The sequence below is a fragment of the Sorghum bicolor genome, chromosome 2 (assembly GCF_000003195.3).
Source record: "Sorghum bicolor cultivar BTx623 chromosome 2, Sorghum_bicolor_NCBIv3, whole genome shotgun sequence".
NCBI classification, from domain to species: Eukaryota; Viridiplantae; Streptophyta; class Magnoliopsida; order Poales; family Poaceae; genus Sorghum; species Sorghum bicolor.
The window spans coordinates 28999686-29011077 of record NC_012871.2 but is presented as its reverse complement, the minus strand read 5'-3'; the positions used below and the strand labels follow the sequence as shown (position 1 = coordinate 29011077).

General features: G+C 39.8%; 3 protein-coding genes across 3 annotated transcripts; all 3 read right to left on the bottom strand.

The window, feature by feature from the left end:
* LOC8063427 lies at nt 330–4564 on the bottom strand. Its single transcript, XM_021453440.1, has 7 exons — nt 4552–4564; nt 2749–3044; nt 2451–2663; nt 1593–1685; nt 1381–1485; nt 892–1290; nt 330–522 (listed from the first exon to the last, which is right to left on the bottom strand). The coding sequence occupies exons 1-6, from the start codon at nt 4562–4564 to the stop codon at nt 907–909; spliced, it is 1104 nt and encodes a 367-aa protein (XP_021309115.1). The 3' UTR covers nt 330–522; nt 892–906.
* LOC8063426 lies at nt 4524–5766 on the bottom strand. Its single transcript, XM_002459865.2, has 3 exons — nt 5639–5766; nt 5025–5200; nt 4524–4863 (listed from the first exon to the last, which is right to left on the bottom strand). Exons 1-3 carry the CDS (start codon nt 5682–5684, stop codon nt 4591–4593), a joined length of 495 nt encoding a protein of 164 aa, XP_002459910.1. The 5' UTR covers nt 5685–5766; the 3' UTR covers nt 4524–4590.
* LOC8063898 lies at nt 7663–10372 on the bottom strand. The gene is made up of 3 exons (XM_021452742.1): nt 10234–10372; nt 8758–8845; nt 7663–8695 (listed from the first exon to the last, which is right to left on the bottom strand). Exon 3 carries the CDS (start codon nt 8525–8527, stop codon nt 7895–7897), a length of 633 nt encoding a protein of 210 aa, XP_021308417.1. The 5' UTR covers nt 8528–8695; nt 8758–8845; nt 10234–10372; the 3' UTR covers nt 7663–7894.

Genomic DNA, 11392 nt, shown 5'->3' with positions numbered 1-11392 from the left:
TCCTTTAGATTGTATGGTTTAGATTCATCCTTTAGGTCGGTGGAGACTTCCCGCAAAGCAGAGTCCTGATTGGACTGCAGAGGTGGGCGGGCGCCCTGACCAACTGGGCGGCCGCCCAGGGTCTGGCCCCGTTTCGCCTCCGCTTCGGTCTCGTGGCTTCTGGAGTCTTCTAGATGTAAGATAATTGCGCAGCACGTTAATATCTTTACGTAATCCTGACATGTGGGTCTTTCTTCCATATTTCCTGATAACCCCCTGCAGAAATAGACAAACACCAAAACTCGTGGAATTCTGTCAGATAAAACCCTAAGTCTAGATCTTGATTTCATTTGGATCCTTTTCTTTATTTATTTGATAATTAAATTTGATACTTAAGGACCGTCAACAGCAACAACAGGATAGATCACCATATACTAACAGAAATAGCACACTACTCCAATCATGCCAAAAGGATAAAAACATTGTGTTGGACTCCACTCAGTCACACCACACTTCACAGATCACCAAAATGAGTCCAACAACCTGCAAAGAACATGGTGTCAGAAATTAAGAAATGATCACACCATCTCTAAGTCTGATACCTAGCAATTAGAAATTTTAGTTAAAAATGCTGTGACCAAAATAGTACATGCCAAATAATCATATAGTACACAAAAGATCATGTCTCTATTTTGTGCATATTTATTAGACATTGCAAGAAACTATTTATGGTGGTCTAGCAAGACGCAAGTCAAACGCAATGGAGAGTTAAATTTATAAGTTCATTTGATTGTAATAACTAATAGTATCATAGAATACATTCATAGTATCAAATAGTTGACAGCTCCATGAACTAGAAACAGAAACTGCATTATGTCAGAAGAGGCATAGCACAAGTTGAAGCTGGTGTACCTGAGCACCACAAAGTTAAGGAGTGGTCTGATGAGTGACCTGACTCTGTCCAAATGATATCATCTGCCGAATGAGCTTATGAGTATTTGCTGTTGCCTTCTTTAGGATCTCAATCTCCTCATCCTGTTTCTTAGCTTTTGTCTCAGATTCTAGTGCTTGGTCTTCTAACCTCTGGAGCTTATGCCGAAGTCCTGCAGATTCCTCCTTCTCAGCCTCCAATTGAGCTTGTATCTCTTGCATCTGTGGCGAAATAGTTTTTACAGCGGCAACAGGCTGCTGAAGTCCCACATTGCGAAGGAATGTGCTAGACTTTGACAGCACTTGGGAAACAATCTCTGTGCAAGTCTTTTCTTGCTCCCCTTCTTGTACTGATCTTGTCATAATTGCTTCCATATCATCCTAGCAAAACAATGATTTTTCAGTTTGTATTTATCTGTAAGGTTCATTATGCAGTGTGCTAAGAAATAGGAGGTTAAAGTTTGTACTTACTACAGCTTTCTTGGCAGATTCACAGTAACCCTTTGTTTTGCTGCAATGTGTCAACTTGAAAAGATCAACTGCAGTGGGCTCTATACCTTTGTATTTTTCTTGCTTCTGAAATGTACAAAACAGAATGACATGAGCAATACATATGTTTAAATACACACTAAGAGCAAAACATGTTCACAACTAGATGCCATGATATATCTTTTTTTTCTTACCGCGACATAGGCTACTGCAATGTAAGACTGAGATCCAGTACACTGATGAAACTTAACTTTTGCACGGTTCAGTTTGCTCTTCACACATTTTTCCTAGACATGAAACAATTATGTAGCATCAGTAATATAGCTAATTAGGCAAAAATGAGAACTATCAGGTTCATACACTACTAACTTAAAGCTCTAAAATGCTAATTTTGTACTATTGCACATCTTCAATTAAGAGCAATATAGCTTAGCATTCAGCATACCATTCTTTATAATAAAACTTCAATACTACAGTACACAATGAATAGTGTAACCGAGAAAATCCAATTAGTGTCCAGCAAAAGGTTTCAAATGGGAAAATAATTTAACTGTCAAGTAGGCAATCAATGGTGTCTAATAAAAATGCCAGTGTTCTGAAACAATGACATTTGCTTAAATTGTTGTCAAGTGGGCAAGCAAACCCTCTTCAAATTTCAGCCATATAATTCTGGTTTCTGAATCAGCATAGTTTCACTTTAGTTTTGTCTTAGATCTAAAGCATTGAATCTTAATTATCTGAAAAATAGATCTAAAGCACTGAATCTGATAAGCAAATATATACAAAATGGATTGATAACATAGCTCAATACATTTCAGAAAAAAAAACAAAGCATGCAAGGCTTTGCTCCTATTGTTGTACAGAAAATAAACAACAATAGTAGCTGCTCATATCAAAATCACCCCAGATCCTTAGCAAAAAAACTAATCCTATAATCATCAACATTAGAACTGAATGAAGCACACATTCACACAGAATAATACAACTACAGGTTTTAATATCTCAAATGAATTGGGTTACAACGCAGAAATTAATATTGGCAAAAACCATACCTTGTGTCTAGGGTCTGACCACGTATCCACCAACTTTCTCCATTCCTCATCAGTCATAGATGAACATGGTGATGTAGTCCTAACTTGATTTGCCGGTACCCCATCAAAGTATTTCTTCTTGAGCCGATACCTCATTTGGATGGTTCCTCGCTTTAGTATGTCAGCACATGCAGAAGTTACACTATCCTTTTCACCAGTCATGTTCAATTGTATCTATACATGAATAGCATAACATTAGTATTTAAAAATGCAAAAGGGCAGAATTAGCATATATTGAACTAATCAAACAACATCTTACAGATAGTTTGCCAATGAAGTTGTTCAATTGGTCATTGAATTGATCCTTGTCCTTCCTGTACTCTTTCCAACTTGTATAGATGGGTACATGTTGCCTGAGTATGATCCCACCCTCAGAAGCTAGTTTTGCAGCTTGCATAGGTGCCTCCGGCCTTCTTTTCCCTTCCTTTATCACAACTGGTATCCTAGTCCCTAAACCTCTGGTCATGTTATCCAGTTCTATGCCCATACTCAATCCACGTTGCTCCACTTGTGTACTTGCAACTAGGGTGTGTTGACGGTCCTTAAGTACTAAAATTAATAATCAAATAAACATGAAAAAGGATCAATATGAAACAAACATCTAGAATTAGGGTTTTATCTGACAGAATTCCACGAGCTTTGGTGTTTATCTATTTCTGCAGGGGTTTATCAGAAAATAAGGAGAGAAGGCCCACATGTCATGTTTACAACGAGATAATTACGTGCCGCGCAATTTTCCTTGATCTAGAAGGGTCCAGAAACCACGGGAACGAACGGGAGGCGATTCGGGCTCGGGGGCAGGGCGCCCGCCCACCCCCCTTGGGCGCCCGCCCTGGCCAGGAGTTGGATCGGGACTCTGCTTCGGGAAAACGCTCCACCGACCTAAAGGATCAATCTAAACCATACAATCTATGTCGGTTTGATCCAATGGCTCATGTTCACTTGAGGGGACTATAAAACCAGACCCCCTGGCCCCTGGAGGAGAGAAAGAGAAATCATTATTCAGAGGTAGCCATCAAAGTTAGGGTTTAGAGCTTCTCTCCCACAGAGAATTAGAATTAGCTACTCCCTAATCCTTCAAGTTTAGAGGTTGATTAGATAGCAATTAGAGAAGTAGAGCACTACGCTCTGGATTCGGATCTTCGGTAATAAAGATTGGTATTATTCATATCTTTCTCTAATTCTATTGTTCTAATTGCATTATGTCTCTAATTATTATGTTCTTAGTTTGCTCTAGTTCTATATTTGATATAGTTCTAATTGATAATGAGTTTATGTATAAGTTTGCAAAGCGCTTAGCTCTTGTCGCGAGGGAGTTAGGTGATAGATCACATGTGAGCGTGGTGCTTAGATGTTATTTATCTGCAAATGTATCCTATTGGCCGAGTCGTGTGGTAGTTCGCGATAGTGACAGCTTCGTTGATTCTTATATAGTCCACCCTCCGTTGATAGGACAGGCAGAACCGGTATTGTGGAGTAAGTCATGCGATGTTCTGATTTACTTTATCAATGTTCCTTATACATGAATGAAGAGTCTTTTATGCTATATATGATCTTGTAGATAACTAGAGTAGATTATGACTTAGTAGTTAGTAGATGACTTAGAATCCATTCTCTAGCTAATCCGACATCACCCACATATATGAGGAGTAGTCTATTTTCTAATCGCTGTGCTCTTTATCCCATGAACTTATACTTTATTATCATTATCTTTATGGTTTACCCCCTGCTAAAGTAAGTGACTGTGTGACGAGTTTCTCATTAGTAATCATGTTCTTGCAAGTTTATCTCTAGTCTATGCCTTGATAGATTTTGTCCCTTGATTTAATTCCATCTTCTTTAGATCCCTAGAGCAAAATTATAAATAACGATACCTGGAATACTTATCCTGGTGAAATGCTACAATGAGGTGTTTTATCTGTGCGCTTGCGGATAGAATAGATTATTTTCTAGAGAGCCTTTACATTTATAAATACCTTTGTACACTCTGGCGCCATGCTAGGGATGACAACCTAGTATCTAAGTGGTGTTAGCTAGTGTCAACAGGGTGCCTAAATAATACATTTCAGAAGCATTATTGTCAATAATAAGAATCATGTGACTACAACGAATGAATCAGATCACATAAATTGACATTGGGGAAAAGTAGTTGATGGCACTTGCCTTCTTCAGCAATGTCCATCCCATCCTCATTCTGGATTAAAGTAGAATCCAGTACTGGTGGTGGCACCTCTGCTGCTTGAACTAGGCTTAGGGCAGCTGCTTCTTTTTCTCTCATGATACTCCCCCTAGTGCACCTTGTTTGTTCCAAATTGTCAGGTGCCAGCACCCTCTTGCCTGATGCTCCTTTTGCAGCAACAGGCGGTGCCACAGCCTTACAAAGCAAACAGAGACAAGACACCATAAGAAAGTGAGAGATTTGCGGTTTGAAGTTGTCTCGTGCTAGACATCTTGCATTACAGCAGCATCATATAAAATCAATATACCACAGAATTAAAAAATATCTAACATGTTGTTTAGTAGAAGAGTCGCTACCTCAAGTTCAATGCTTTCACTAAGCTGGCCATCAGCCTTCCTTTTCTTATCTGGTTTCTTAGCATATGACTGGTGAACAATGTGAGCTAGTTTTTTGACACCCAACTGCTGCAACCTCTGATTCAACCTCATGATATTCTGAGCCCTCTTGTTCTCAATGTCAGTCAATGCTGGATCTGTAGATATATTGGTAGATTGGAATCAGTGGCAGATAAATAAATAAATTGACTAGATGTTTAGATCATGCTCCGCCACTGGCAGGAACCTTCCTAAACTGAGACTTAATCTCTACACAAGCATGATATATCCCATTGTGTTTAGTCAAAAAAACTACCCATCGTGAAGAATATGTAATTTTAATCCTTGATTCTATTTTAATTTCAAACCCAATTGAATAGAAGAATTGGTAGTCTAGAAGAATAAGACTACAATCTACTGCTACTGAGCTACAAATACAGATTAGAAAAATACGAGATTGAAGAAGCCAGTCCCGATTCAGAGAGCAGAACAACAGAGACCAAAGGGACACATGGTCGACCATGCAGATTCGCCCCTGGCCATATCCAGAACCCCTGGCCATATCCAGAACCTTACAGACGAATGGCAAGAAGTACCTGGGACCTCCATTGATGGTCTTCCCATCCTCTTCCCCGGCGGCATCTTCCTTCTCGTCGGAGAGGCAACAGGAAGGAGGCAGCGGCAATAGGAAGGAGGGAGCAGCAGCAGAAAGGAGTGGAGTGGCGGCGGCAGTCAAGTTTGGAATGGGGAGTGATTTTAGGGTTAGGTTTCCATATATATATGTGTGGCATACCGATTGACTATGTCAAAAATACCCTCACCTGGGCTGAGCGACACTATGGCTGGTAGGGGCAGAAGTGTTCTTCTCAACCAAAAATAGAGGCGCGCTGGGCTGGTTTGCCTCGCACGGGTTGGCAGGAAACCATTTTCATTTTTTCATTTATACTATTTGTTGAGAAATTTATTAGAGATAATTTGTTTAGCTCTAAATTTTTTCTAAGTTGAAATAGAGTGGTATGAAATTGATGAAAAATTCTGTTAAAAATTGAGATGTGGAATAAATGGTCATGCACTCTTTGTTAAAAGTTGACACCACTGATGAATTATTTATTTTTTGTTTTCCATTGCCTTAGGGCACTCACAATGCAAGACTCTATCGCAGAGTCTAAGACAATTAATTCCATATTATTTATGGTGTTTTGCTGATGTGGCAGTATATTTATTGAAGAAAGAGGTAGAAAAAATAAGACTCCAAGTCTTATTTAGACTCTAAGTCCACATTGTTTGAGGTAATAAATAACTTTAGACTCTATGATAGAGTCTGCATTGTGAGTGCTCTTATATTACTTATTGACATTAGTGGGCACTCAATCCCAAAACCCAAAATCAAAACCTATAAGAGCATCTCCAACAATTGGCAAAAAGCACTTGGCATCCTTAAAAAATTGACAAAAGGGACAAAAATGCATCTCCAACAGTTTGGCAAACACATTTGGCAAATTGACACGCTTGGCAAATTCATGAGCCGCGCTCGTAGCTATCCGCAACGCGGACTCGCTTGGCAACGTGCGATCCCTCTTCTTCTTTCCCTTTCCCGCGCGGCAAGTGAAACTTCTACTAGCGCACAAGAGGTTTTCCACCGTTCTACATAAAACTTTCTACTAGCGCACAGGAAACTTTCCTTTCCAACGGTATACAAGAAACTTTCTATTAGCGCACAAAAGGGTTTCCACTGGTCTACAGAAAACTTTCTATTAGGGCACAGGCAACTTTCTCTCTGCAGGCTGGACATAGGAAAATATTTAAAGCAGCAGTTTGATTTTATATACGTCTTCGTGTGCTGATGGCCGAGATGTCCTATCGCGAGTGACGGCGGCGCCCGGCCTCGCGAAACATTGTGGGCCCGTTTTTTACGTTTGTTAAGTTATTTTGGCAAACTATTGGAGATCATCAAATATATGACTTGCCATCCTTTTTATCAACTTGCCAAAAGTCAAGATTTGCCAAACAGTTTTTGCCAAACTATTGGAGATGCTCAGAAGGAGGGATATTGAGATAGTGGGTTCTTAATAGGCATGATATATTGGGACAGTGACAAAACTTGGTGCTTAATCCCCTATATAATATGGTGTGTCGTTATATGCTCCATATGCTTAATCCCCTAGATCCATATTATTCTTATATTTAGATTTTAGAACAATATTCATTAATCCTAGATAGATTTTGAGTAAACCTTTAAAAATATCAAATGTTTTTATAAATTTTATGGCTAAATTTTGATTTGGTAGTTCATTTGAAAAAAATAAGAAAATAAAAAATATTGCCCCTGTGCATCTCGCCACAGTGCAATCATAATATTTTTATAATACACACCAAGTAAATATGAAAATTAGACTATGGAACAAACTAAGACAAAGAAATTGCATCATTTGTAAAAAAAGACATTCCAGCAACCTGACACCATGTGAGAGCTAAAATCACTTGTGTAGTAGAAACGTGACACCATGTGAGAGCTAAAATCACTTCTGCAGTAGAAACAAGGCACAAAATGGTACAGGCAATCCATCGTATCAGCAAAAAATGGCAGCAGAAATCTGGAGGACCAAGAACTACGCCGAGGAACACAGTACAGCTGGAATTCACATATCTCAATTCAGGAGTTTACATAACTGAGTTCACAAATGGTAATTATTTTACAGCTCACAAATTCATCAGCTTCTAAGAAACATTTGGAGCTGTTTAAAAACATAACTGTGTTCACAAAGGACAGCTGGAATTCATCAGCTTCTAAGAAACATTTGGAGCTGTTTAAAAACAACAATTTCATCACAACTGAGATTCATAGATCTCAATTACTCAACATCACTATACTCACCATCATCATTAGGGATTATAATTGTACATTCATTTTCACTATCATACTGCCCTAAGGTATCATCATAATCATCATTGTACAGGTCATGTTCTTCAACTTCCAGATCCTGTTGCCTACAAATCTGATCAACTAAGGATGCCTCTACACTGATACCGTCTTCTTCGTTGACTGGCTGTTCGTTGACCGAAGATCCTTCATGAGCTTGAACTAGAGATATTTCTTGCTCATCATCTTGGTATGTCAGATCAACCCCTCCCTCTTGCCCGTCATCATTTTCTTCTTCATTCACATTCCACAAGAGCCGATGAGAAAATTTTTGAACAACTTTCCAGGGTTCACCATGCTTGTTATCATCCAAGTAGAAAACCTTTGTTGCCTGGGTGGCAAGGATGAAAGCATCACCCTTGTACCAACAACTGCCATGGCTGATGCTTTTGAAATATCCATCATTCTCCATCCTAGACTTCATGCTACAGGTATCAAACCAATCACACTTGAATAACACCACTGTCCTTTGACTGTTGGCATCAGAGTTGTACTGCAACTGTATTACTTCTTTCAACTGACCAAAAAAGTCTATATCTTCTCCATTATGTGACCCCTCAACCATGACTCCACTATTTTGTGTTCTTCTATTTCTCTCACGGTCCACGGTGTGATATCGGACACCATCAACAATACATCCTGAAAATATACGAAATCTAAGAAGTGGTTGACTTGCCAATGCATATAGGTCTTCATTGATTTGTTCTCCATTCACAAACCTTTCGGTGGCAAGCTGTAGTAAATATATATATTAGCAAGGTTTCCTATACTGAAAATACTTAAATAATGACTCACATGTTTCCTAAACCATCCTGGAAATTCCTTAGCAAGGTTCCCCTCAACATCACTATTGCCAGCACTCTCTAGCTCATTCCTATAAATCCTGCAAACAGGTGCACACTTCCCATGTGAGAGCTAAAATTTTAAATGACAGACAAATTAAAACAGGTGCATTATTGAAGGACATACTCTATAAATGGCTCAACCTCTGTAGTATTCTTGAGTACATACCAAACCATCCAGTCATAATCCTTCTCATCATATGTAAGCCTCGGTGCCCCCAACAGATTTGCTCCATGCTCAAAAATAGATAAACTACATGTAGTCATTGGAACACGCTCTTTGTTCCTGCCCTCACGATTGTGCCTAGTGTCAACATCATCAAAATACCTTGAGCAAGCAATCAAGCACTCATTTGCCACATATGCCTCTGCAATGGAGCCCTCAGGCCTTGCCATGTTCCTCACAAAACGTTTCAAGGTCAACAACCTACGTTCTACAGGGTACATCCATCCATATTGAACTGGACCTCTTAGAATTGCATCATCAATTAAATGAATGGACAAGTGCACCATCACATCAAAAAAGGCAGGCGGGAAAATTTTCTCAAGCTTGCACAATATTATTGGGATTTCACCTCTCATTCTGTTCAAGACATCTAACTTCAATTTCTTTGCACAAATTTGCTGGAAAAAGTTACCTAATTCAGCAATTGCTTCATATATTTGCTTATGCATGATTCCTCGGAGACCAACTGGTAATATCCTTTGTAGAAGGATATGACAATCATGAGTTTTCAATGCTTGTAATTTGCATTCATCAACACTAACACACCTTGCTAAGTTGGAGGCATATCCATCTGGGAATTTGACATTCTTTATGAAAGAACAAAAAGCACTTATCTGGGCCTTAGTCATCATATATGGAGCATGTGGAACAGAGTATGATGAATTCCCATCGTCCTTCAAGTGTAAATTTTTCCTTATGCCCATATCTTCCAAATCAAGCCTCGCACTAATAGAGTCCTTTGACTTGCCTGCGATGTCGAGAAATGTACCGAGAAGGGCCTCACATATATTTTTCTCAATATGCATAACATCAAGATTATGACGTAGCTTCAAAGTAGACCAATATGGCAAATCCCATAGAGTCGACCTGTGCTTCCAGCATTAATATGTGATCCTCCACTTCTCCTTTATATTTTTTTAACCGATTCAAACATTTCCGACACGGACATAATATCTCCTGACTGCCACTTAAATTTTCAGAAACAAAATTCATGAACTCATTGACCCCTTCCCGATGCTCCCTGCTAAACAACCTAGCATTCATCCAAGTTCTGCCCATCTGTGACACATTGAAATAATTCTAGCAAGGAATCAACAAGTGATCACTGCCCGTAATAGACTGCTATTTGTCTATTTCTATCACTTCAAATCTATGGTTTCAATCGAACTATAAAACCAAAATATAAGTTCATCTCATATGTACCTTTCCTTCCTAATGGAAGGGCTTGGGCCTGTCTCTGGTCGACCTCTCCCGCGTCCAGCACCAATCCCAGGATGAAGCTCCTGGGGCAATCCCACCGTCTCAGCCAGTGAAGCCCGGTGGCCCGGAGCTGCAGCCAAGCGTCAAGCTCCAGGAAGCGCGTCGGGCTACTGCCGTCGGTGTTGTGGTCTTGCCTCCGGCAGCGGCCTGCTGCCGGTGTCGTCGGGATCCGCCAGAGGCGTTGAGAATCAGCCGCCGCCGCCGGCGGCGGCACCAGCTAGCTTCGATCTCCTGGGATGGGGTTGGATGGCGTTGGTGAGATGCTGACGGCGGCGACGACAAAAGGTGGCGGCCTCTGGCAAGCAGCGATGGGCAAAGGGCGGCGGCCTCCTGCAAGCGGCGATGGGCAAAGGGCGGCGCCCTCCTGCAGGTGGGGTTGGGCAAAGGGCGGCGGCGGCGGACTCCTACTGCGAACGGACACGGGCAAAGGCACGCATCCGCTCCTACTCCAGAGTACAAAGTGTTTATCGGGATGTGCCTTGTGTCTCCAAGTCGAGACAGAACAAAACAGAAACGAATCCACGTATCAACAAATAGTTATGACTAGCTCAGTGGGATGTCCATTCTTTACCAAGTCTAAGGGCGTGGGTTCAATTCCCACACGCCATAGTTTTATGCTCAATTTTTAAATTTATTTTTTTTAATATAAACCTTAATATTTACCTTATGTAGGTGGGTCCCAGTTCACCTAGACATGGCTGTGCCAAAATACTTTTTAAAATAATTTTAAATTTATATCATCTTCACATCTCACCAATTTTTGTGCCAAAATATATATTTGAATGATTTTTAATTCATGACAATCATATCTCATCAAATTTGTTATGAGCTATTGTCACAAAGTTTAGAAAAAATGATTTTAAATTTATGACAATCACATTTTATCAATTTTGTCATTTATTGTTGTCATAAAGATTAAGAAAGGCACATGGTGACTATTTTTTATGACTAAATCATAACTTTGTCACATATACTTGTCATCCAAAGAAAAATTGTCATAAACACATTACTTTCATGACTAAAAGATGCTTTGTCATGTGAAAATTGTCATAGAAGGCCCAATCTCTTGTAGTGACTTTTGGTAATGATGTTAAGAATACCC